The sequence below is a fragment of the Salvelinus namaycush genome, unplaced genomic scaffold, assembly GCF_016432855.1.
Source record: "Salvelinus namaycush isolate Seneca unplaced genomic scaffold, SaNama_1.0 Scaffold1857, whole genome shotgun sequence".
Lineage (NCBI taxonomy): Eukaryota > Metazoa > Chordata > Actinopteri > Salmoniformes > Salmonidae > Salvelinus > Salvelinus namaycush.
In genome coordinates this window covers 24,082-51,024 of record NW_024058627.1, presented here as the reverse complement: position 1 = coordinate 51,024, position 26,943 = coordinate 24,082, and the positions used below count along the sequence as shown (strand labels likewise).

General features: G+C 44.7%; 1 protein-coding gene across 3 annotated transcripts; it reads right to left on the bottom strand.

Annotated features, from left to right (window-relative positions):
• Nucleotides 1-4,518: 4,518 nt before the first annotated feature.
• pak1ip1 (PAK1 interacting protein 1) lies at nt 4,519-26,237 on the bottom strand. 3 transcript variants are annotated; one of them, XM_038983730.1, is made up of 10 exons: nt 26,217-26,237; nt 23,076-23,238; nt 22,168-22,288; nt 17,727-17,801; nt 17,582-17,634; nt 17,331-17,476; nt 13,317-13,414; nt 13,076-13,172; nt 11,248-11,377; nt 4,519-5,526 (listed from the first exon to the last, which is right to left on the bottom strand). In XM_038983730.1, exons 2-10 carry the CDS (start codon nt 23,116-23,118, stop codon nt 5,396-5,398), a joined length of 894 nt encoding a protein of 297 aa, XP_038839658.1. In that variant the 5' UTR covers nt 23,119-23,238; nt 26,217-26,237; the 3' UTR covers nt 4,519-5,395. The 3 variants fall into 3 exon arrangements, with proteins under 3 accessions (XP_038839658.1, XP_038839657.1, XP_038839656.1); XM_038983729.1 differs by having other exon boundaries at nt 26,119-26,223; XM_038983728.1 differs by lacking the exon at nt 26,217-26,237 and adding an exon at nt 25,177-26,103.
• Between the last annotated feature and the right edge of the window lie 706 nt (nt 26,238-26,943).

Sequence of the window (26,943 nt, the reverse complement as noted above, 5' to 3'; positions counted from 1 at the left end):
TACAGAATCTAATACACCTCCATAGTCTCATCAGACTCTAGCCTGGTAGTACAGCATCTAATACAATCAATTTGAACCTAGACATCATTCAAATCAAATCAAATCAAATTTATTTCTATAGCCCTTCGTACATCAGCTGATATCTCAAAATACAGAAACAGCACTTCTGTTTCATATTAACATTGTGTTTCTGTTTGTAGTCAGACATCTTCTGGTTAATATTAACATTGTGTTTCTGTTTGTAGTCAGACATCTTCTGGTTAATATTAACATTGTGTTTCTGTTTGTAGTCAGACATCTTCTGGTTAATATTAACATTGTGTTTCTGTTTGTAGTCAGACATCTTCTGTTTCATATTAACATTGTGTTTCTGTTTGTAGTCAGACATCTTCTGGTTAATATTAACATTGTGTTTCTGTTTGTAGTCAGACATCTTCTGGTTAATATTAACATTGTGTTTCTGTTTGTAGTCAGACATCTTCTGGTTAATATTAACATTGTGTTTCTGTTTGTAGTCAGACATCTTCTGGTTAATATTAACATTGTGTTTCTGTTTGTAGTCAGACATCTTCTGTTTCATATTAACATTGTGTTTCTGTTTGTAGTCAGACATCTTCTGTTTCATATTAACATTGTGTTTCTGTTTGTAGTCAGACATCTTCTGTTTAATATTAACATTGTGTTTCTGTTTGTAGTCAGATATCTTGTTTAATATTAACATTGTGTTTCTGTTTGTAGTCAGACATCTTCTGTTTCATATTAACATTGTGTTTCTGTTTGTACACAGACATCTTCTGTTTAATATTAACATTGTGTTTCTGTTTGTAGTCAGACATCTTGTTTAATATTAACATTGTGTTTCTGTTTGTAGTCAGACATCTTGTTTAATATTAACATTGTGTTTCTGTTTGTAGTCAGATATCTTGTTTAATATTAACATTGTGTTTCTGTTTGTAGTCAGACATCTTGTTTAATATTAACATTGTGTTTCTGTTTGTAGTCAGATATCTTGTTTAATATTAACATTGTGTTTCTGTTTGTAGTCAGACATCTTCTGTTTCATATTAACATTGTGTTTCTGTTTGTACCCAGACATCTTGTTTAATATTAACATTGTGTTTCTGTTTGTAGTCAGACATCTTGTTTCGTATTAACATTGTGTTTCTGTTTGTAGTCAGATATCTTGTTTAATATTAACATTGTGTTTCTGTTTGTAGTCAGTCATCTTCTGTTTAATATTTTTATTTTTTTATTTTTTTATAAATTTTATCCCCTTTTCTCCCCAATTTTCGTGGTATCCAATCGCTAGTAATTACTATCTTGTCTCATCGCTACAACTCCCGTACGGGCTCGGGAGAGACGAAGGTCGAAAGCCATGCGTCCTCCGAAGCACAACCCAACCAAGCCGCACTGCTTCTTTAACACAGCGCGCCTCCAACCCGGAAGCCAGCCGCACCAATGTGTCGGAGGAAACACCGTGCACCTGGCCCCCTTGGTTAGCACGCACTGCGCCCGGCCCGCCACAGGAGTCGCTGGAGCGCGATGAGACAAGGATATCCCTACCGGCCAAACCCACCCTAACCCGGACGACGCTAGCCCAATTGTGCGTCGCCCCACGGACCTCCCGGTCGCGGCCGGCTGCGACAGAGCCTGGGCGCGAACCCAGAGACTCTGGTGGCGCAGTTAGCACTGCGATGCAGTGCCCTAGACCACTGCGCCACCCGGGAGGCCCTTTTCTGTTTAATATTAACATTGTGTTTCTGTTTGTAGTCAGATGTCTTGTTTAATATTAACATTGTGTTTCTGTTTGTAGTCAGACATTTTGTTTAATATTAACATTGTGTTTCTGTTTGTAGTCAGACATCTTGTTTAATATTAACATTGTGTTTCTGTTTGTACCCAGACATCTTCTGTTTCATATTAACATTGTGTTTCTGTTTGTAGTCAGATATCTTGTTTAATATTAACATTGTGTTTCTGTTTGTAGTCAGACATCTTGTTTAATATTAACATTGTGTTTCTGTTTGTACCCAGACATCTTGTGTTTCATATTAACATTGTGTTTCTGTTTCTACCCAGACATCTTCTGTTTCATATTAACATTGTGTTTCTGTTTGTAGTCAGACATCTTGTTTAATATTAACATTGTGTTTCTGTTTGTAGCCAGACATCTTCTGTTTCATATTAACATTGTGTTTCTGTTTGTAGTCAGATATCTTGTTTAATATTAACATTGTGTTTCTGTTTGTAGTCAGACATCTTGTTTAATATTAACATTGCGTTTCTGTTTGTACCCAGACATCTTCTGTTTCATATTAACATTGTGTTTCTGTTTGTAGTCAGATGTCTTGTTTAATATTAACATTGTGTTTCTGTTTGTAGTCAGACATTTTGTTTAATATTAACATTGTGTTTCTGTTTGTAGTCAGACATCTTGTTTAATATTAACATTGTGTTTCTGTTTGTAGTCAGACATCTTCTGTTTCTTATTAACATTGTGTTTCTGTTTGTAGTCAGACATCTTGTTTAATATTAACATTGTGTTTCTGTTTGTAGTCAGACATCTTCTGTTTCATATTAACATTGTGTTTCTGTTTCTACCCAGACATCTTCTGTTTCATATTAACATTGTGTTTCTGTTTGTAGTCAGACATCTTGTTTAATATTAACATTGTGTTTCTGTTTGTAGCCAGACATCTTCTGTTTCATATTTACATTGTGTTTCTGTTTGTAGTCAGACATCTTCTGTTTCATATTAACATTGTGTTTCTGTTTGTAGTCAGATGTCTTGTTTAATATTAACATTGTGTTTCTGTTTGTAGTCAGACATCTTGTTTAATATTAACATTGTGTTTCTGTTTGTAGTCAGACATCTTGTTTAATATTAACATTGTGTTTCTGTTTGTAGTCAGACATCTTGTTTCATATTAACATTGTGTTTCTGTTTGTAGTCAGATATCTTGTTTAATATTAACATTGTGTTTCTGTTTGTAGTCAGACATCTTGTTTAATATTAACATTGCGTTTCTGTTTGTACCCAGACATCTTCTGTTTCATATTAACATTGTGTTTCTGTTTGTAGTCAGATGTCTTGTTTAATATTAACATTGTGTTTCTGTTTGTAGTCAGACATCTTGTTTAATATTAACATTGTGTTTCTGTTTGTAGTCAGACATCTTGTTTAATATTAACATTGTGTTTCTGTTTGTAGTCAGACATCTTCTGTTTCATATTAACATTGTGTTTCTGTTTGTAGTCAGACATCTTCTGTTTCATATTAACATTGTGTTTCTGTTTGTAGTCAGACATCTTGTTTAATATTAACATTGTGTTTCTGTTTGTAGTCAGACATCTTCTGTTTCATATTAACATTGTGTTTCTGTTTGTAGCCAGATATCTTTCCTCATCTGTCAAATTTGACATTTGAAGCCGACAAAAAATCAACAAATCTGTTCTATACTGAACTAAAACATAAAACCGCAACATGTAAAGTGTTGGTCCCATGTTTCATATACGCACAAAAAGCGTATTTCTCTCCAGTTTTGTGAACAAATATGTTTACATCCCTCCTTTACCAAGATAATCCATCCACCTGACAGGTGTGGCATATCAAGAAGCTGATTAAACAGCATGATCATTACACAGGTGCACCTTGTGCCGGGGACAATAAAAGGCCACTAAAATGTGCAGTTTTGTCAGACAACACAATGCCACAGATGTCTCAAGTTGAGCGAGTGTGCAATTGGCATGCTGACTGCAGAGCGGTTTCTAGAGAATTTAATGTTAATTTCTCTACTATAAATCACTGTCATTTTAGAGAATTTGGCAGTATGCTCAACCAGCCTCACAACCGCAGACCACGTGTATGGCATCGTGTGGGCGAGCGGTTTTGCTGATGTCAACATTGTCAGAGTCCCATGGTGGCAGTGGGGTAATGGTATGGGCAAGCATAAGCTACGGACAATAAACACAATTGCATTTTAAATCGATGGCAATTTGAGCGCAGAGATATCCTGAGGCCCATTGTTGTGCCATTCATCCACCGCCATCACCTCATGTTTCAGCATGATAATGCACGGCCCCGTGTCACAAGGATCTGTACACAATTCCTGGAAGCTGAAAATGTTCCAGTTCTTCCATGGCATGCATACTCACCAGACATTTCATCCATTGAGCATGTTTGGGATGCTCTGGATCGACGTGTACGACAGCGTGTTCCAGGTCCCGCCAATATCCAGCAACTTCACACAGCCATTGAAGAGGAGTGGGACAACATTCCACAGGCCACAATCAACAGCCTGATCAACTCTGTGTGAAGGAGATGTGTCGCGCTGCATGAGGCAAATGTTGGTCACACCAGATACTGACTGGTTTTCTGATCCACACCCCTTCTTAAAAAAAGATATGTGACCGACAGATGTATATCTATATTCCCAGTCATGTGAAATCCATAGATTAGGACCTAATTATTTTATTTCAATTGACTGATTTCCTAATATGAACTGTAACTCAGTAAAATTTGAGAAAATGTTGCATTTATTTTTGTTCAGTAAAAATATAAAAAAAGGCCCAAAAGGCAATGCACTCTCTCCCTCATGTTCTTAGACTACCTATTGGACAATCCAACTCCCATACACTCACCTACAGACTAAGCTATTTTCATTCTGTATTATAACTCATTTTCATTGTTATGTTTGGCTAGGAAAATTTAGATTGATAGGAGTCCATTGTTATTGGGATCATAATGCAACAAGACAGTACGAGGACATACAAGCTGTTTATAAAGTAGGTCTGTCACCTCCTAGTGGCCAAATGTCATTGTCACATAGATCTATAAGACCACATTATATACAAAATCTCCACACCAAAAATACCAGCCTGGTCTCAGACTCGACGTAACATAGTAAATGTAAATCCTGGACACTCAAATTAGTATTATACGTTACGTTTTGGTATGGTTACATATGACGGATCGTTACTTGAGGCAAAAAAACTAAAGTAGGGTGGTTGATCAGGGTAGATGGGTGGGCATATAACACAAACATCTAGCAACCCAAAGGTTGTGAGTTTGAATCTCATCCTGGACAACTTTAGCAACTACTTTCTAGCTACTTAGCATGTTAGCTAACCCTTCCCCTAACCCTTTAACCTAACTCCTAAACTTAACCCTAGACTAGCTAACGTTAGCCACCTAGCTAGAATGTAACATATCGTATATTTAGCAAATTCATAACGTAACATATACAAAATGGGTGATGAGCATCCACAAATTAATACATACCATACGAAACATAACATATCATACTAAATGGTGCATCTCGGGTTTACGTACAGAATAATACAAAATGACCTGACACCAGGTTGAAAATACAATTTTAAAATAGTATTTTTTTTATTAAGTTTTCATCTTTTTTTTCCCGCCATCTTTTTTCTTCTTGGGTGAAGCATCTTCCTCTTGGACCACTTCTACAGTCGAGATCCTGACCCTCTTCCTCTTCTTCTCAAGCGCCAGTATATCTTTGATGTCTGTTGGGGATGAAGGAAAACAACCACATGATATTGTCATGCTATATTTTCAGAAAACAAATATGCATTTAAAATAGCACAAATATTTTTGTACATCACTTTCTATAAAAGAGACGTTAATGTTAAGGGTTTCTCTAGTCCAGAGTTTCCTAAAACTCTTGAGGAAGTACATCCAGCCATTCCACATATTAGATCTAGTACAACACACTGTAATAGAATAAAAACAAAATAACTTTAGTTGTGACGAGTCATGCAGCAACATTCACACAAATGCCATACAAGACAAACATGTCACAAGAACCAATTTTTCATTCAAAACAGTAGAACCAAGTCATATTAAGGCTAGCAGGGCTCCTCCACCCAGAAGGACCAAGCCACATTAAGGCTAGCAGGGCTCCTCCACCCAGTAGGACCAAGTCATATTAAGGCTAGCAGGGCTCCTCCACCCAGTAGGACCAAGCCGTATTAAGGCTAGCAGGGCTCCTCCACCCAGTAGGACCAAGCCGTATTAAGGCTAGCAGGGCTCCTCCACCCAGTAGGACCAAGCCGTATTAAGGCTAGCAGGGCTCCTCCACCCAGTAGGACCAAGCCATATTAAGGCTAGCAGGGCTCCTCCACCCAGTAGGACCAAGTCATATTAAGGCTAGCAGGGCTCCTCCACCCAGTAGGACCAAGCCATATTAAGGCTAGCAGGGCTCCTCCACCCAGTAGGACCAAGCCGTATTAAGGCTAGCAGGGCTCCTCCACCCAGTAGGACCAAGCCGTATTAAGGCTAGCAGGGCTCCTCCACCCAGTAGGACCAAGCCGTATTAAGGCTAGCAGGGCTCCTCCACCCAGTAGGACCAAGCCATATTAAGGCTAGCAGGGCTCCTCCACCCAGTAGGACCAAGCCATATTAAGGCTAGCAGGGCTCCACCACCCAGTAGGACCAAGCCATATTAAGGCTAGCAGGGCTCCTCCACCCAGTAGAACCAAGTCATATTAAGGCTAGCAGGGCTCCTCCACCCAGTAGGACCAAGCCATATTAAGGCTAGCAGGGCACCTCCACCCAGTAGGACCAAGCCATATTAAGGCTAGCAGGGCTCCTCCACCCAGTAGGACCAAGCCATATTAAGGCTAGCAGGGCTCCTCCACCCAGTAGGACCAAGCCATATTAAGGCTAGCAGGGCTCCTCCACCCAGTAGGACCAAGCCATATTAAGGCTAGCAGGGCTCCTCCACCCAGTAGGACCAAGCCATAGTAAGGCTAGCAGGGCCCATCCACCCAGTAGGACCAAGCCATATTAAGGCTAGCAGGGCTCCACCACCCAGTAGGACCAAGCCATATTAAGGCTAGCAGGGCTCCTCCACCCAGTAGGACCAAGCCATATTAAGGCTAGCAGGGCTCCTCCACCCAGTAGGACCTTGCCATATTAAGGCTAGCAGGGCTCCTCCACCCAGTAGGACCTTGCCATATTAAGGCTAGCAGGGCTCCTCCACCCAGTAGGACCAAGCCATATTAAGGCTAGCAGGGCTCCACCCCCCATTAGGACCAAGCCATACTAAGGCTAGCAGGACTCCTCCACCCAGTAGGACCAAGTCATATTAAGGCTAGCAGGGCTCCTCCACCCAGTAGGACCAAGCCATATTAAGGCTAGCAGGGCTCCACCACCCAGTAGGACCAAGCCATATTAAGGCTAGCAGGGCTCCTCCACCCAGTAGGACCAAGTCATATTAAGGCTAGCAGGGCTCCTCCACCCAGTAGGACCAAGCCATATTAAGGCTAGCAGGGCTCCACCACCCAGTAGGACCAAGTCATATTAAGGCTAGCAGGGCTCCTCCACCCAGTAGCCTGGGTTCTAGGGGCGTGCATCTTTCCCTTTCAAGACGATCCAATGTGTATCCAGACACATGGGCTCCGATACTTTATAATTTGAAATGAGTCGGTGTGATTAACACATTTATTTTCATTCTAAATTAAAATCTGCTGCTGATGGAGATCATGAGCTGGACCCGTCTCTGAGCTGGATGTATCTCTGTGTGTAAATTATGTATATGGTGTGCAGTGCCTTCAGAAAGTATTCACACGAATGGATTAAAATGAATAAAATTAAGATTTTGTGCTACTGGCTTTCACACAATACCACATCATGTCAAAGTGGAATTATGTTCAGAGATTTTTACAAGTGAATAAAAAAAATGAAAAGCTGAAATCTCTTGAGTCAATAAGTATTCAACCCCTTTGTTATTACAAGCCTAAATAAGTTCAGGGGTAACAATCTGATTAAGTCACATACGTTTTTTTAAATTTTATTTAACCTTTATTTAACTAGGCAAGTCAGTTAAGAACAAAGTCTTATTTACAATGACGGCCAACACCGGCCAAACCCGGACGACGCTGGGCAAATTGTGCGCCGCCCTATGGGGACTCCCAATCACGGCCGGATGTAAATTAATTAGCCTGCCTAGCTGGAACTTCTGAAGGAAAATGTTTTAATTTATTTCCACAATGTCCAAAAGCTAACCAAATAAAAACATTACTTTTACGAAATGCATTTGTGCCGTCATGTGCATTAGTAGCACAATTTATAACTTATTTACATTCGTTTTTTTACTTAAACTTGTATGTTGACTTCTTAGCTGGGCATCAATATTCGCTTTTTGTCCCCCCTAAAAGTGTCACAGCTCGTAATGTATCAATATTTATCTTTTAAAATGAGCTATGACATAGCCAATAAATATATAGCACAACTTTGGATTTCACCCGTCTCATTATCGAATGGTTTACACTGTTTGGAAGTTGACGGACTGAGTGAGCTTCTCTTCTTCTCCAGCTGGAACATGTTCCGGGACTCTTCCGATGGCATTGAGGAGTACACCACATCAGTCACTGGCTTCATCGTCGTCCCCACAGTGACTGTAGGTACATACCCCAACCAGAAGCCATGGATTACAGGCAACATCCGCACTGAGCAAAAGGGTAGAGCTGCCGCTTTCAAGGTGCGGGACTCTAACCCGGAAGCTTATAAGAAATCCCGCTATGCCCTCCGACGAACAATCAAACAGGCAAAGCGTCAATACAGGACTAAGATTGAATCATACTACACCGACTGACGCTCGTTGGATGTGGCAGGGCTTGCAAACTATTACAGACTACAAAAGGGAAGCACAGCCAAGAGTTGCCCAGCGACACGAGCCTACCAGACGAGCTAAATTACTTCCATGCTCGCATTGAGGCAAATAACACTGAAACATGCGTGAGAGCACCAACTGTTCCGTACGACTGTGTGATCACGCTCTCTGTAGCCAAAGCTCATCAATAACCTAAGGACCCTGGGACTAAACATCTCCCTCTGCAACTGGATCCTGGACTTCCTGACGGGCCGCCCCCAGGTGGTAAGGGTAGGTAACAACACATCCGCCACGCTGATCCTCAACACAGGGGCCCCTCAGGGGTGCGTGCTTAGTCCCCTCCTGTACTCCCTGTTCACTCCTGACTGCATGGCCAGGCACAACTCCAACACCATCATTAAGTTTGCTGACGACACAACGGTGATAGGCCTGATCACCGACAACGATGAGACAGCCTATAGGGAGGAGGTCGGAGACCTGCCCATGTGGTGCCAGGACAACAACCTCTCCCTCAATGTGATCAAGACAAAGGAGATGATTGTGGACTACAGGAAAAAGAGGACCGAGCACACCCCCATTCTCATTGACGGGGCTGCAGTGGAGCAGGTTGAGAGCTTCAAGTTCCTTGGTGTCCACATCACCAACAAACTAACATGGTCCAAACACACCAAGACAGTTGTGAAGAGGGCACAACAACGCCTATTCACCCTCAGGAGACTGAAAAGATTTGGCATGGGTCCTGACATCCTCAAAAGGTTCTACAGCTGCAACATCGAGAGTATCCTGACTGGTTGCATCACTGCCTGGTACGGCAACTGCTCAGCCTCCGACCGCAAGGCACTACAGAGGGTAGTGCGAACGGCGCAGTACATCACCGGGGCCAAGCTTCCTGCCATCCAGGAGCTCTATACCAGTGTCAGAGGAAGGCCCACAAAATGGTCAAACACTCCAGCCACCCTAGTCATAGACTGTTCTCTCTGCTACCACACGGCAAGCGGTACCGGAGCGACAAGTCGAGGTCCAAAAGGCTTCTTAACAGCTTCTACCCCCAAGCCATAAGACTCCTGAACAGCTAATCAAAGGGCTACCTAGACCTCTCTTTTACACTGCTGCTACTCTGTTTATTATCTATGCATAGTCACTTTAATAACTCTACCTACATGTACATATGACCTCAACTAACCGGTGCCCCCGCACATTGACTCTGTACCGGTACCCCCTGTATATAGCCTCCACATTGACTCTGTACCGGTACCCCCCCTGTATATAGCCTCCACATTGACTCTGTACCGGTACCCCCCCTGTATATAGCCTCCACATTGACTCTGTACCGGTACCCCCTGTATATAGCCTCCACATTGACTCTGTACCGGTACCTCCTGTATATAGCCTCCACATTGACTCTGTACCGTAACACCCTGTATATAGCCTCCACATTGACTCTGTACCGTAACACCCTGTATATAGCCTCCACATTGACTCTGCACCGTAACACCCTGTATATAGCCTCCACATTGACTCTGTACCGTAACACCCTGTATATAGCCTCCACATTGACTCTGTACCGTAACACCCTGTATATAGCCTCCACATTGACTCTGTACCGTAACACCCTGTATATAGCCTCCACATTGACTCTGTACCGTAACACCCTGTATATAGCCTCCACATTGACTCTGTACCGTAACACCCTGTATATAGCCTCCACATTGACTCTGTACCGTAACACCCTGTATATAGCCTCCACATTGACTCTGTACCGTAACACCCTGTATATAGCCTCCACATTGACTCTGTACCGTAACACCCTGTATATAGCCTCCACATTGACTCTGTACCGTAACACCCTGTATATAGCCTCCACATTGACTCTGTACCGTAACACCCTGTATATAGCCTCCACATTGACTCTGTACCGTAACACCCTGTATATAGCCTTGCTTGTTATTTTACTGTGGCTGTTTAATTATTTGTTACTTTTATTTTCTACGTATTTTTTTATTAACTTCTTAAAGCATTGTTGGTTAAGGGCATGTAAGTAAATATTTCACTGTACGGTCTACTACAGCTGTTGTATTTGGCGCATGTGACAAATACATTTTAATTTGAGCTTCCACCATGCATTGAGGTCCTCGTTATGAAATTACCTGTATATACACAGTTCTTTGAGAGGTTGTCCCAAACTTCTCTTATGAGTACCATTCCACATTTATTTTGTTGTTCCCCCTGCTGCTATTGGACCAGGGCTCTCTTGGAAAAGAGATGTTACCTCATGAATTAAAAACGGTATAAATAAAAGGTTAAAAAATTAAAAAAGAAAATACTACATTTTGAACTATTCCAACACTAATAATGGTGAAAAGCCATACCAGGCCTGGGCTAACACCATTAGACCCGTAGTTCTTCACCCTGGTGACCCAAAATGGTGTTTATTTTTCTACTACTACAACTGATTAGTGTTATCAGGTGTTTAGTACTGGGGCAAAAAAACTACAATGTGCGCCATTTTGGGTCACACCGGGACCAGGATATGCGTTCAATGACAGTCACTTTGGATAAAAATGCTCAAATGGCATATTAATTATTGATTAAGAATTAGACAGTCCAGTACCGTGAGAGGTGGTAGGTTCTGTCTTGACCTCTGGGGGAGGCTCCTGTAGAGTGGTGGGCTTCCACACGGCCAGACAGGTCAACCTGGCTGTAGTATTCGCCTTCCCCAGGAGGACCGGAGGCTCCAAGGACTGGAACAGACAACCACCGGATCAGATAAGAGAACACAGTATTAGCGCCATCATGTCAACTCCTGGAATCGTCATGGTTACTTAAAAGACCAGTAGCAACACAGACAACAACGGATATAGATGACATCACTGATTAATAATACAATGATGTCATCATGCGAGCAACATTACTGTTCCTCAAACATGGAAACGCTTTTGTCCTACCAGGAACGGTGTGTAAATGCTTGTTCTAGTCCTACCAGACACGGTGTGTAAATGCTTGGTCTAGTCCTACCAGAGACGGTGTGTAAATGCTTGGTCTAGTCCTACCAGAGACGGTGTGTAAATGCTTGGTCTAGTCCTACCAGAGACGGTGTGTAAATGCTTGGTCTAGTCCTACCAGAGACGGTGTGTAAATGCTTGGTCTTGTCCTACCAGGGACGGTGTGTAAATGCTTGGTCTAGTCCTACCAGAGACGGTGTGTAAATGCTTGGTCTAGTCCTACCAGAGACGGTGTGTAAATGCTTGGTCTTGTCCTACCAGGAACGGTGTGTAAATGCTTGGTCTAGTCCTACCAGAGACGGTGTGTAAATGCTTGGTCTTGTCCTACCAGGGACGGTGTGTAAATGCTTGGTCTAGTCCTACCAGAGACGGTGTGTAAATGCTTGGTCTAGTCCTACCAGAGACGGTGTGTAAATGCTTGGTCTAGTCCTACCAGAGACGGTGTGTAAATGCTTGGTCTAGTCCTACCAGGGACGGTGTATAAATGCTTGGTCTAGTCCAACCAGAGACGGTGTGTAAATGCTTGGTCTAGTCCCACCAGAGACGGTGTGTAAATGCTTGGTCTAGTCCTACCAGACACGGTGTGTAAATGCTTGGTCTAGTCCTACCAGACACGGTGTGTAAATGCTTGGTCTAGTCCTACCAGACACGGTGTGTAAATGCTTGGTCTAGTCCCACCAGAGACGGTGTATAAATGCTTGGTCTAGTCCTACCAGACACGGTGTGTAAATGCTTGGTCTAGTCCTACCAGGAACGGTGTGTAAATGCTTGGTCTTGTCCTACCAGACACGGTGTGTAAATGCTTGGTCTTGTCCTACCAGACACGGTGTGTAAATGCTTGGTCTTGTCCTACCAGACACGGTGTGTAAATGCTTGGTCTAGTCCTACCAGAGACGGTGTGTAAATGCTTGGTCTTGTCCTACCAGGGACGGTGTGTAAATGCTTGGTCTAGTCCTACCAGGGACGGTGTGTAAATGCTTGGTCTAGTCCTACCAGGGACGGTGTGTAAATGCTTGGTCTAGTCCTACCAGAGACGGTGTGTAAATGCTTGGTCTTGTCCTACCAGGGACGGTGTGTAAATGCTTGGTCTAGTCCTACCAGGGACGGTGTGTAAATGCTTGGTCTAGTCCTACCAGAGACGGTGTATAAATGCTTGGTCTAGTCCTACCAGAGACGGTGTGTAAATGCTTGGTCTAGTCCTACCAGGGACGGTGTGTAAATGCTTGGTCTAGTCCTACCAGAGACGGTGTGTAAATGCTTGGTCTAGTCCTACCAGAGACGGTGTATAAATGCTTGGTCTAGTCCTACAGGGCTCTCGTGGAAGACCCCTTGGTCTCAATGGGACACCCCTGCCTAAATAAAATACAAATTCCACCTACAGGCCACTGAGGGCCACAGTGAAGGAAAGCCGAGGACAGGTAGACAGGTGGTACATACCTCAAGGTTAAGTTTCCACATTTTGATGAAGCCATCGTTTGACGCGGTCACCAGAACACAGAAGTCGTCCATGGTGAAACTGTCCACTGATTTCACCCTGACAGAGGTGAACACAATATTCTTCTCAACTTTTCACAAAATGCCAAAGAAACATCCAAGAATGCTATTAAAATCATACAATTAGTATACATCATGATTACAGGAGGGCAGGAGCAAAACCATAGATATTAATTCTACGTACCTGGTTTCATGAGCCTCAAACTCACAGAGCACCTTCTGAGTGTTGACGTCACACAGCCTGACTGTCTCGTCGTCCCCCGCTATGGCCAGGATGGAATTCTGATGACAAACAAACCAGTCACTCCATACAGAGGAATAATAAAATGAACGGCTGCTTCCCTTCTCACATCTCATATTCATCCATCCGGTTTTCTTTACAGGTTGTACTGTGCTTTTACCTAGAGTGTCGTGTAGTGTGTATCAAGTCCAGTGACCACCATTAACCTGCATCTTGACTGTCACAAATATACCAGGTGTATTAAGCATTACTCTTAATATTGCTCACCATTGTGTTGATCACTCTGAACCAAATATAAAACTTTAGTGATCTTACATTATCGAAACAAAAAGCCCAGAACCCTAGCCTTCTCGAATAAGAGCCCAGAACCCTAGCCTTCTCGGCAAGAGCCCAGAACCCTAGCCTTCTCGGCAAGAGCCCAGAACCCTAGCCTTCTCGGCAAGAGCCCAGAACCCTAGCCTTCTCGGCAAGAGCCCAGAACCCTAGCCTTCTCGATAAGAGCCCAGAACCCTATCCTTCTCGGTTAGAGCCCAGAACCCTATCCTTCTCGGTTAGAGCCCAGAACCCTATCCTTCTCGGTTAGAGCCCAGAACCCTATCCTTCTCGGCAAGAGCCCAGAACCCTATCCTTCTCGATAAGAGCCCAGAACCCTAGCCTTCTCGATAAGAGCCCAGAACCCTAGCCTTCTCGATAAGAGCCCAGAACCCTAGCCTTCTCGATAAGAGCCCAGAACCCTAGCCTTCTCGATAAGAGCCCAGAACCCTAGCCTTCTCGATAAGAGCCCAGAACCCTAGCCTTCTCGATAAGAGCCCAGAACCCTAGCCTTCTCGATAAGAGCCCAGAACCCTAGCCTTCTCGATAAGAGCCCAGAACCCTAGCCTTCTCGATAAGAGCCCAGAACCCTAGCCTTCTCGATAAGAGCCCAGAACCCTAGCCTTCTCGATAAGAGCCCAGAACCCTAGCCTTCTCGATAAGAGCCCAGAACCCTAGCCTTCTCGATAAGAGCCCAGAACCCTAGCCTTCTCGATAAGAGCCCAGAACCCTAGCCTTCTCGATAAGAGCCCAGAACCCTAGCCTTCTCGATAAGAGCCCAGAACCCTAGCCTTCTCGATAAGAGCCCAGAACCCTAGCCTTCTCGATAAGAGCCCAGAACCCTAGCCTTCTCGATAAGAGCCCAGAACCCTAGCCTTCTCGATAAGAGCCCAGAACCCTAGCCTTCTCGATAAGAGCCCAGAACCCTAGCCTTCTCGATAAGAGCCCAGAACCCTAGCCTTCTCGATAAGAGCCCAGAACCCTAGCCTTCTCGATAAGAGCCCAGAACCCTAGCCTTCTCGATAAGAGCCCAGAACCCTAGCCTTCTCGATAAGAGCCCAGAACCCTAGCCTTCTCGATAAGAGCCCAGAACCCTAGCCTTCTCGATAAGAGCCCAGAACCCTAGCCTTCTCGATAAGAGCCCAGAACCCTAGCCTTCTCGATAAGAGCCCAGAACCCTAGCCTTCTCGATAAGAGCCCAGAACCCTAGCCTTCTCGATAAGAGCCCAGAACCCTAGCCTTCTCGATAAGAGCCCAGAACCCTAGCCTTCTCGATAAGAGCCCAGAACCCTAGCCTTCTCGATAAGAGCCCAGAACCCTAGCCTTCTCGATAAGAGCCCAGAACCCTAGCCTTCTCGATAAGAGCCCAGAACCCTAGCCTTCTCGATAAGAGCCCAGAACCCTAGCCTTCTCGATAAGAGCCCAGAACCCTAGCCTTCTCGATAAGAGCCCAGAACCCTAGCCTTCTCGATAAGAGCCCAGAACCCTAGCCTTCTCGATAAGAGCCCAGAACCCTAGCCTTCTCGATAAGAGCCCAGAACCCTAGCCTTCTCGATAAGAGCCCAGAACCCTAGCCTTCTCGATAAGAGCCCAGAACCCTAGCCTTCTCGATAAGAGCCCAGAACCCTAGCCTTCTCGATAAGAGCCCAGAACCCTAGCCTTCTCGATAAGAGCCCAGAACCCTAGCCTTCTCGATAAGAGCCCAGAACCCTAGCCTTCTCGATAAGAGCCCAGAACCCTAGCCTTCTCGATAAGAGCCCAGAACCCTAGCCTTCTCGATAAGAGCCCAGAACCCTAGCCTTCTCGATAAGAGCCCAGAACCCTAGCCTTCTCGATAAGAGCCCAGAACCCTAGCCTTCTCGATAAGAGCCCAGAACCCTAGCCTTCTCGATAAGAGCCCAGAACCCTAGCCTTCTCGATAAGAGCCCAGAACCCTAGCCTTCTCGATAAGAGCCCAGAACCCTAGCCTTCTCGATAAGAGCCCAGAACCCTAGCCTTCTCGATAAGAGCCCAGAACCCTAGCCTTCTCGATAAGAGCCCAGAACCCTAGCCTTCTCGATAAGAGCCCAGAACCCTAGCCTTCTCGATAAGAGCCCAGAACCCTAGCCTTCTCGATAAGAGCCCAGAACCCTAGCCTTCTCGATAAGAGCCCAGAACCCTAGCCTTCTCGATAAGAGCCCAGAACCCTAGCCTTCTCGATAAGAGCCCAGAACCCTAGCCTTCTCGATAAGAGCCCAGAACCCTAGCCTTCTCGGTAAGAGCCCAGAACCCTAGCCTTCTCGGTAAGAGCCCAGAACCCTAGCCTTCTCGGTAAGAGCCCAGAACCCTAGCCTTCTCGGTAAGAGCCCAGAACCCTAGCCTTCTCGGTAAGAGCCCAGAACCCTAGCCTTCTCGATAAGAGCCCAGAACCCTAGCCTTCTCGATAAGAGCCCAGAACCCTAGCCTTTTCGATAAGAGCCCAGAACCCTAGCCTTTTCGATAAGAGCCCAGAACCCTAGCCTTTTCGATAAGAGCCCAGAACCCTAGCCTTCTCGATAAGAGCCCAGAACCCTAGCCTTCTCGATAAGAGCCCAGAACCCTAGCCTTCTCGATAAGAGCCCAGAACCCTAGCCTTCTCGATAAGAGCCCAGAACCCTAGCCTTCTCGATAAGAGCCCAGAACCCTAGCCTTCTCGATAAGAGCCCAGAACCCTAGCCTTCTCGATAAGAGCCCAGAACCCTAGCCTTCTCGATAAGAGCCCAGAACCCTAGCCTTCTCGATAAGAGCCCAGAACCCTAGCCTTCTCGATAAGAGCCCAGAACCCTAGCCTTCTCGATAAGAGCCCAGAACCCTAGCCTTCTCGATAAGAGCCCAGAACCCTAGCCTTCTCGGTAAGAGCCCAGAACCCTAGCCTTCTCTGTAAGAGCCCAGAACCCTAGCCTTCTCTGTAAGAGCCCAGAACCCTAGCCTTCTCGGTAAGAGCCCAGAACCCTAGCCTTCTCGATAAGAGCCCAGAACCCTAGCCTTCTCGATAAGAGCCCAGAACCCTAGCCTTCTCTGTAAGAGCCCAGAACCCTAGCCTTCTCTGTAAGAGCCCAGAACCCTAGCCTTCTCGGCAAGAGCCCAGAACCCTATCCTTCTCGGTAAGAGCCCAGAACCCTAGCCTTCTCGGTAAGAGCCCAGAACCCTAGCCTTCTCGGTAAGAGCCCAGAACCCTAGCCTTCTCTGTAAGAGCCCAGAACCCTAGCCTTCTCTGTAAGAGCCCAGAACCCTAGCCTTCTCTGTAAGAGCCCAGAACCCTAGCCTTCTCTGTAAGAGCCCAGAACCCTAGCCTTCTCTGTAAGAGCCCAGAACCCTAGCCTTCTCTGTAAGAGCCCAGAACCCTAGCCTTCTCGATAAGAGCCCAGAACCCTAGCCTTCTCGGTAAGAGCCCAGAACCCTAGCCTTCTTGGTAAGAGCCCAGAACCCTAGCCTTCTCTGTAAGAGCCCAGAACCCTAGCCTTCTCGATAAGAGCCCAGAACCCTATCCTTCTCGATAAGAGCCCAGAACCCTAGCCTTCTCGATAAGAGCCCAGAACCCTATCCTTCTCGATAAGAGCCCAGAACCCTAGCCTTCTCGATAAGAGCCCAGAACCCTATCCTTCTTGGTAAGAGCCCAGAACTCACAGTGAGGAACTTGATGGATGAGATCCTCTTGGGGCTGATGATGGTTGATGTCAGAGTCGCTGTTTCCAGGTTATAAACGTCCACCTTGTCGCCGATCACTACCACATACTTATCCCCCTCAGGAGACCACTTCACTATCACCGCATCTAGGGGAGAGAGAGAGTTAGAGATAAAAAATGGCCATGATTACAAAATGTGTCAAATACTGAAGCATGTGTAAAGGTACATGGTGAGATGGAGTGATCACTTACTCTGTTTAATGTTTTTGATGAAAGCCGATCTTCCGTCGATTAAATTCCACGTCCTGCAACAACAAAAACCGTCAACTTTAGTTCCTAGAGAATGTTTTGAACACCTACAACAAGAAGCAAAATGTAGTCAAAACAGAAAGCGAACCTGAGTGTCTTGTCTGTGCCGACAGTCAGGGCCAGTTTCCCAGAGGGATGGACGGACAGTGACGTAACTTGGCCTCTGAGGAGAAGAAATAAAACGTGTACGTTAGTGCTGGGGTGGAACAAAGACCTGCACATTCCCTTAGCTTCCCAGGACCCCAGAGTTGGAGACCTTAATGGATCAACGTGTTTAATCCTGTTAGTCATTGGGTTTCCATCCAATAGTATCTGCATTATAAATACACTGAACTAAAATATAACTATATATTACTAAAATATAAAACGCAACATGTAAAGTGTTGGTCCCATGTTTTATGATGAAATAAAAGATCCCAGAAATGTTCCATACGCACAAAAAAGCTTATTTCTCTCCAATGTTGTGCACACATTTGTTTACATCCCCTGTTAGTGAGCATTTCTCCTTTGCCAAGATAATCCATCCACCTGACAGGTGTGGCATATCAACAAGCTGATTAAACAGCGTGATCATTAATTACACACCTTCTTCTAGGGACAATAAAAGGCGCCGTTTTTTCTCACAGCACAATGGCCACAGATGTCTCAAGTTGAGGGAGCGTGCAATGGGCATGCTGACTGCAGGAATGTCCGTCAGAGCTGTTGCCAGAGAATTGAATAGTAATTTCTCGAACCATAAGCTGCATCCAACGTTGTTTTTAGGGAATTTAATAGTACGTTCAACCGGCCTCACATCCACCGACCACGTGTATGGCGTCGTGTGGGCGAGTGGTTTGCTGATGTCAACGTTGTGAACAGAGTGCCCCATGGTGGTGGTGGGGTTATGGTATGGGCAGGCATAAGCTACGGACAACGAACACAATTATATTTTATCTATGGCAATTTGAATGCACAGAGATACCGTGACGAGTTCCTGAGGCCCATTGGTGTGCCATTCATCCGCCGCCATCACCTCATGTTTCAGCATGATAATACACGACGCCATGTCACAAGGATCTGTACACAATTCCTGGAAGCTGAAAATGTCCCAGTTCTTCCATGGCCTGCATACGCACCAGACATGTCACCCATCGACGTGTACGACAGCGTGTTCCAGTTCCCGCCAATATCCAGCGACTTCACACAGCCATTGAAGAGGAGTGGGACAACATTCCACAGGCCACAATCAACAGCCTGATCAACTCTATGTGAAGGAGATGTGTCGCGCTGCATGAGGCAAATGGTGGTCAGATACTGACTGGTTTTCATGAGGCAAATGGTGGTCAGATACTGACTGGTTTTCATGAGGCAAATGGTGGTCAGATACTGACTGGTTTTCATGAGGCAGATGGTGGTCAGATACTGACTGGTTTTCATGAGGCAAATGGTGGCCAGATACTGACTGGTTTTCACGAGGCAAATGGTGGTCAGATACTGACTGGTTTTCATGAGGCAAATGGTGGTCAGATACTGACTGGTTTTCATGAGGGACATGGTGGTCAGATACTGACTGGTTTTCATGAGGGACATGGTGGTCAGATACTGACTGGTTTTCATGAGGGACATGGTGGTCAGATACTGACTGGTTTTCATGAGGGACATGGTGGTCAGATACTGACTGGTTTTCATGAGGGACATGGTGGTCAGATACTGACTGGTTTTCATGAGGGACATGGTGGTCAGATACTGACTGGTTTTCATGAGGCAAATGGTGGTCAGATACTGACTGGTTTTCTGATCCACACCCCTACTTTCTTTTAAAAGGTATCTGTGACCAGCAGATGCATGTCTGTCATGTGAAATCCAAAGATTAATTTATTTCAATTGACTGATTTCCTTATAATGAACTGTAACTCAGTAAAGTATTTGAAATTGTGGCATGTTGCATTTAGATTTTTGTTTAGTATAAATTGGCATTTCCTCACAAGAGGTGTGTTTCCATCAGACTGACTTGGTGCACATAAAAAAAAGCACATAAATCATTTTCACCGACTAAAAACATGAGTTTAATACGTTTCCATTGTATTTTCCACAAACGGTTGTGATAAATGGCAAACTTGACCAATGTGGTTTTCACGCATGCTCTCTAGACAACAATTTGCTGATTAATTTGACACTGCACTGGTTAGGTTATGAAATGGATAAGATTCCCTGGCAGCTAAGCACCGATCATCATGTCACTCGTGTACAAACGAAGACCCTCTAAATTTACTGGAAAGGAGCATCAAGCCCATCGTCGTCTTTCACCGCCCTGTAGCCTACACTGGGCCTGCGTTTCCAAGTCGCAGTGGGAGGACCACACGACATAGCACCGGCGGACTGCACATTTACCTGGTTATTCTATCAACAATTGTGAGATTCTTTTTTGTTTCCACCGCAATTCTTTGCATAATTAAATTGTACTGATACACAAAAAAAGATCCCACCAACTCGAAAAAACAAATTGTCTGTCAACGTTGTATCAAATTGGATTGACTCTCTCTGTTTCCAGCCTACCAGATGGGCTAAATGCCTTTTATGCTTGCTTCGAGGCAAGCAACACTGAAGCATATATGAGAGCACCAGCTGTTCCGGACGACTGTGTGATCCCGCTCTCCCTGGCTTTTAAACAGATCAACTTTCACAAGGCCGCGGGACAGGACGGATTATCAGAACGTTACTCAAAGCATGCGTGGACCAACTGGCAAGTGTCTTCACTGACACTTTCAACCTCTCCCTGACGGAGTCTGTAATACTTACATGTTTCAAGCAGACCACCACAGTCCCTTTGCCCAAGAAAGCTAAAGTAACCTGCCTAAATGACTACCGCCCCGTAGCACTCACGTTGGTAGCCATGAAGTGCTTTGAAAGGCTGGTCATGGCTCACATCAACACCACCATCATCCCGGAAACCCTAGACACACTCCAATTCACATACCGCCCCAACGCATCCAAAGATGACGCAATCGCAAACCACACTGGCCTTTCCCACCTGGACAAAAGGAACACCTACATGAGAATGCTGTTCATTGACTACAGCTTAGCGTTCAACACCATAGTGCACACAAAGCTCATCACTAAGCTAAGGACCCTGGGACTAAACACCTCCTGCAACTGTACTTCCTGACGGGCCATCCCGGGTGGTAAGGGTAGGCAACAACATCTGCCACGCTGATCCTCAACACGGGGGCTCCTCAGGGTTGCATGCATAGTCCCCTCCTGTACTCTGTTCACCCACGACTGCGTGGCCACACATCTCCAACACCATCATTAAGTTTGCCGACGACACAACGGTGGCAGGCCTGCTCACCGACAACGATGAGTCGGCCTATTGGCAGGAGGTCAGAGACCAGGCAGCGTCAGAGACCTCTCCCTCAACGTGATCAAAACAAAGGAGATGTTTGTGGACTACAGGAAAAGGAGGGCCGAGAACGCCCCCATTCTCATCGACGGGGCTGTAGTGGAGCGGGTCGAGTTTCAAGTTCCTTGATGTCCAAATCACCAACAAACTATCATGGTCATAACACACCAAGAAAGTCGTAAAGGGGGCATGACAACACCTTTTTCACCTCAGGAGGCTGAAAAGATTTGTCATGGGTCCCCAGATGTTCAAAAAGTTCTAGAGCATCGAGAGCATCCTGATCGGTTGCATCACCGCCTGGTATGGCAACTGCTCGGCATCTGACCGTAAGGCGTTACAGAGGGTAGTGCGTACGGCTCAGTACATCACTGGGGCCAAGCTTCCTACCATCCAGAACCTATATACACTAGGCGGTGTCAGACTCCAGTCACCCAAGTCAGAGACTGTTCTCTCTGCTACCGCTAAGGCAAACGGTACCGGAGCGTCAAGTCGAGGTCCAAAAGGCTCCTTAACATCTTCTACCCTCAAGCCATAATACTCCTGAACAATTAATCAAATGGTCAGCGGACTATTTGCATTGACACTTCCCCCCTTTGTTTTTACACTGCTGCTACTTATTATCATAGTCACTTTACCCCTACCTACATGTACAAATTACCTCGACTAACCTGTATCCCCGCACATTGACTCTGTACCCCCCCCCCCTGTACATAGCCTCGTTATTTTATTGTGTTACTGTTGTTTATTTAGTAAATAACCAACTGCACTGTTGGTTAAGGGCTCGTCTATATTCGGCCCATGTGACAAATAAAATGTCATTTGACATGTCGTGATTATTATTTATTTTATATATGTCATGACTTTACGCACATAATATATATATATATTTTTTTTAAACAGTGGATGGAAACCTGCTTAGTTTGACAATATATTGTGAATCATGTCCGTCAGTGGGGTTGCAAAATTCTGCTGACTTTCCCAAAAGTTCTTAGGTTTTCCAGAAACCCCGGTTGGAAGATTCCAGGATTCAGAAGGGAATGAGCAGGAAATCCGGAATCTTCCAACCAGGATTTCAGGAAAACCTAAGAACCTTTGGGAGTTACCAGATTTTTTTGCAACCCTAATAATTTCTGAGAGAGTGACAACTTACTTGTGCGCTCTGATGGACTTAAGACACTCCCAGTTCTTGGTGCTCCAAACACACAGCAGCCCGTCCTGTCCTCCGCTCAGCAGGTGGGAGGTGCCATAGAACTCCAGGCATGAAATGGTACCTGAACAACCATCAAAAAACAATGAAACCTGGGTCAGGGGTACTAAAGTCCTCTTACAGCAGCCGCAACACGTAGGGGACAATATTTCAATCGATATTAGTGGCTTGCCATGCCTCAAGATCATGGGCCACACAATAATGTTGTTGACCACGTCAGTGACTTAATCAAAACTGCACGTCGAAGGAATAGACAGTCAAACCGTAGCCATTGCAGTCATAAATGAATGGTGGATGCAATTAGTGAGGTATCTTCAAGATTGTCAGATCGGGACCCGATTGTTGTTGTAGCAGGGGAGACTGATTTCAAAAAAATTGGTTTTCCAGAACTTACCGTCACGATGCAGCAACATTTTCTATGCTCTTTCCCTTACAAAAATGTTTTTCCCTATTGGAGTACATGGTTTCCATTGCCTAACATTTTGTTACAGTGTTCGACTAATGAATACACCCCTGACGAAGCAGAGCTCCATGTTCAATCCTCTTCTTCATGTCATATCTCTTACCGTCGTGATGCAGCAGAGCTCCATGTTCTATCTTCTTCTTCATGTCATATCTCTTACCGTCGTGATGCAGCAGAGCTCCATGTTCAATCCTCTTCTTCATGTCATATCTCTTACCGTCGTGACGCAGCAGAGCTCCATGTTCAATCCTCTTCTTCATGTCATATCTCTTACCGTCGTGATGCAGCAGACCTCCATGTTCACACATCTTCTTCATGTCATATCTCTTACCGTCGTGACGCAGCAGAGCTCCATGTTCTATCCTCTTCTTCATGTCATATCTCTTACCGTCGTGATGCAACAGAGCTCCATGTTCTATCCTCTTCTTCATGTCGTAGATCTGGATGGTCTCGTCTCTGCTTCCTGTAGCGATGTACCTCTCGCTGGTGGCCACCGCGGACACTGAGGCAGTGTGGGCATGGTGGGTGAAGTCTGCCGTGGCTGTCCACTCCTGCAGATAGACAACACAGCAATGAGACCTGCTTGCAAATATCTGTCAATGAGGTTTGATCAATAGAGGCAATAAAGGTAATTATATTAGCAGTTTAGCGATGGTAGCTAACGCCTTTATCAAAGGGGCCTTTATCAAAGAGTGACACCATCCTAGCTAGCTAGCAGGGTAGGTTACAGCCACACCAACACCATCCTAGCAAGCTAGCAGAGTGATGTTGGTTACAGCCACACCAACACCATCCTAGCTAGCTAGCAGGGTAGGTTACAGCCACACCAACACCATCCTATCTAGCTAGCAGGGTAGGTTACAGCCACACCAAAACCATCCTAGCTAGCTAGCAGGGTAGGTTACAGCCACACCAACACCATCCTAGCTAGCTAGCAGGGTAGGTTACAGCCACACCAACACCATCCTAGCTAGCTAGCAGGGTAGGTTACAGCCACACCAACACCATCCTAGCTAGCTAGCAGGGTAGGTTACAGCCACACCAACACCATCCTAGCTAGCTAGCAGGGTAGGTTACAGCCACACCAACACCATCCTAGCTAGCTAGCAGGGTAGGTTACAGCCACACCAACACCATCCTAGCTAGCTAGCAGAGTGATGTAGGTTACAGCCACACCAACACCATCCTAGCTAGCTAGCAGGGTAGGTTACAGCCACACCAACACCATCCTAGCTAGCTAGCAGGGTAGGCTACAGCCACACCAACACCATCCTAGCTAGCTAGCAGAGTGATGTAGGTTACAGCCACAAACAACACCATCCTAGCTAGCTAGCAGGGTAGGTTACAGCCACACCAACACCATCCTAGCTAGCTAGCAGAGTGATGTTGGTTACAGCCACAACCAACACCATCCTAGCTAGCTAGCAGAGTGATGTAGGTTACAGCCACAACCAACACCATCCTAGCTAGCTAGCAGGGTAGGTTACAGCCACACCAACACCATCCTAGCTAGCTAGCAGGGTAGGTTACAGACACACCAACACCATCCTAGCTAGCTAGCAGAGTGATGTTGGTTACAGCCACAACCAACACCATCCGCACGAATTAGACTATAAAATAAATGAAATAATAAAATAAAAGCCCCACTCGCGGTCTTATTTAATTCAACAGTGTTTGACATTATGGAGCACAACCCCACCGAGGAGTTTAGAAGGGAGGACCTGTCTCAAACTTTTATTCCATAGGCTGGCAGCCGCACTACGCAGCTGTTGTAAGAGCAAATTCTTCACTGGCTGTCCACTGGTCGCAAAAACAATGATTGACTAGCAGCTTATACTTCTTAAATTCAAAAATTATTGGGTTAAAATAAACATGTACATTAGTTAACAGACATCCACAATCCGTAAGGTGCAAATAATTAAGAGTAAGCGGTAGTGTGAGTCACATTAATTCTCTCTGTAGATATAAATAATAAGTGATATCCGTGTCGCCTGTAGGCTACACCACTGCGGTCGTCATTTCAACCAAGCTGTATTCAAGTTGGATAATCTTTGTTAGCCGACAGCAGTCGCACCATTGGGAGACATGTTGGACTGTAGCCTCCTGCTCTTTTCCCACGATCCATCAAACACATTTGGAGTCATCATAGTGACTTGTGGTCAGACTCGCTCAGATGGAACAAACTTAAACGTGTGCCCCTTTTCAATACTTCTTTGAATGTCCTTGAGAAAACAAAGTCGTCAAATTGTTTTCGCGAATATTTTTTATTTAAAATGAATCGTAGAAGTATTCGTGTACATTTTTTAAAGTATTTGTAATCGTATTACAATATGTTTGCTGGTAATGTAACAGATTAGTTCGTTTCGTTATCCGTTACATACACCCCAACTCTGCTAACTAACGTTAATCGGTTCGCAAAGGTAAACAGTTTGTCATATACACAGGAGAATCAGGTATCAAAATCAAGCTGATTAACGAAAGCAACATACCTCTTCACCCGTAGACAACCGGTAACCAAAGGCGATCTGCTCGTAACTTCCAGCAATGAGCTCTATTACGGGCCCCATGCTGTCCTGACGAGAAGGCTACAGTAGCTAGCTAACAAACAACCTTTCTCACGTGTTTCTGTCGAGATTATTCCGACTCTGTCACGGGAGACAATTAAAACAGTAAAGGGTAACTGTTGAAATTTACGTGCAAAACATGAGCTGAAAGAAATATTATTTTAACTAGCTAGAAACAGTTGCTAGGAAAATGATTTCGTGCTTGAAAACACATGTCCCCAGATTGACGGTACGCGCATGCGTGAGGGTACTATTCACTTCCGAGTTCGACATTCTGGGATTTCAAAATATAAGTCCAAATCATGTTGGGTGCGTCTATTCTCACTGATGTTTTATGCAGTCATGCAGTCATAATTTCGTTTGCCTATAAGTAAATCAGGCCTATAATAGAGAAGGCCTAAAGTTTGCCTAAAGTAAATCAGGCCTATAATAGATCAGTCCTACAGGAAATCAGGCCTATAGTAAATCAGGCCTACAATAGATCAGGCCTATAGAAAATCAGGCCTATAATAGATCAGTTCTATAGTAAAGCAGGCCTATAGTAAATCAGGCCTATAGTAAATTGGGTCTATAATGAAATAATACAATACATAGAATAAAAGATAATGAAGTGAATTTAATAATAATAATAATATTTTTTAATTTCCCCTTTATGTAACCAGGTCGGCTAATTGAGAACAAGTTCTCGTTTACAACTGCGACCTGGCCAAGATAAAGCAAAGCAGTGCGACACAAACAACAACACAGAGTTACACATGGAACAAACAAAACGTACAGTTAATAACGCAATAGAAAAACTGCAAATGGCGTGAGGAGGTAAGGCAATAAATAGGCCATAGTAGCGGAGTAATTACAATTTATACACACTTCTGACTCAGATATCATGTGCAATCTCATGACTGGAAATGACCGGAAGACAGCAGGATTTTCTTCATGAAGAAAATAATACAAAAGCTTAACTTAACTCAGCAGTGGTTAAACGAGTTTAAAGCCGTCTGAGTCATCTCACGGTCCTTGCTGTTCTGGATCCTTCGGACATCCCTACCCCGCATTGACGAAGGGCTGGTATTATGGGCGGGCCTTATGGGGCCCTGTCCGCCCTACCATACCTCGTTGCCTGTCCAAATAAAATATTGATAATAACCAGGTTTCTATCCAACCTTTTTATGTGAGTAAAGTACGTGGGATAATACATGTCATGACAGACCTGTTGGTAAACAGAAAATTTACGGGTAAACTTTATAAATGTCGATAAAAACAAAATACGATAGACAAGGCAGGTTATTTTGGTGTCGGTAAAATTAATTATATGATATCCCACTCTAACTAATTGGAAAGGAAAGGTACACTTTTCAGGTGCTGGCTTCCACTAAACTAAATTGATGTTTTGCCAAAATTATATGATTACACCTGTCTAAGAGTGCACAGAGGATCATTAGCTTCTTTGTGGCAATAGGCCTAGCTGATTATTGAGCTGTGGCTGTCATTGAAAAGCATCTACAATATGTGTTCATTAAGTTTTATATAATCAGGGGAGCCCAACTGAGACCAAGGGTCTCATTTGCAATGGTGCCCCGAGGACATCAAATAAAAGATAATACGACAAGATACAAGACAGAATAACAAGATACAATAACAAGGACATTACATAGAACATCACAAAAAACTAATGATTCAAGTCAATCAATTAAA

What these genes read in the sequence shown, in the direction of transcription:
- pak1ip1 (XM_038983728.1), bottom strand. Translation starts at nt 25,254, where the DNA reads ATGGGGCCCGTAATAGAGCTCATTGCTGGAAGTTACGAGCAGATCGCC. An exon ending in CATCCATCAAGTTCCTCACT is followed by an intron (nt 13,415 to 17,330) that starts GTGAGTTCTGGG and finishes GTTTGTCATCAG; the next exon opens with AATTCCATCCTGGCCATAGC. An exon ending in AGAACCTACCACCTCTCACG is followed by an intron (nt 5,527 to 11,247) that starts GTACTGGACTGT and finishes CATCCCCAACAG; the next exon opens with ACATCAAAGATATACTGGCG.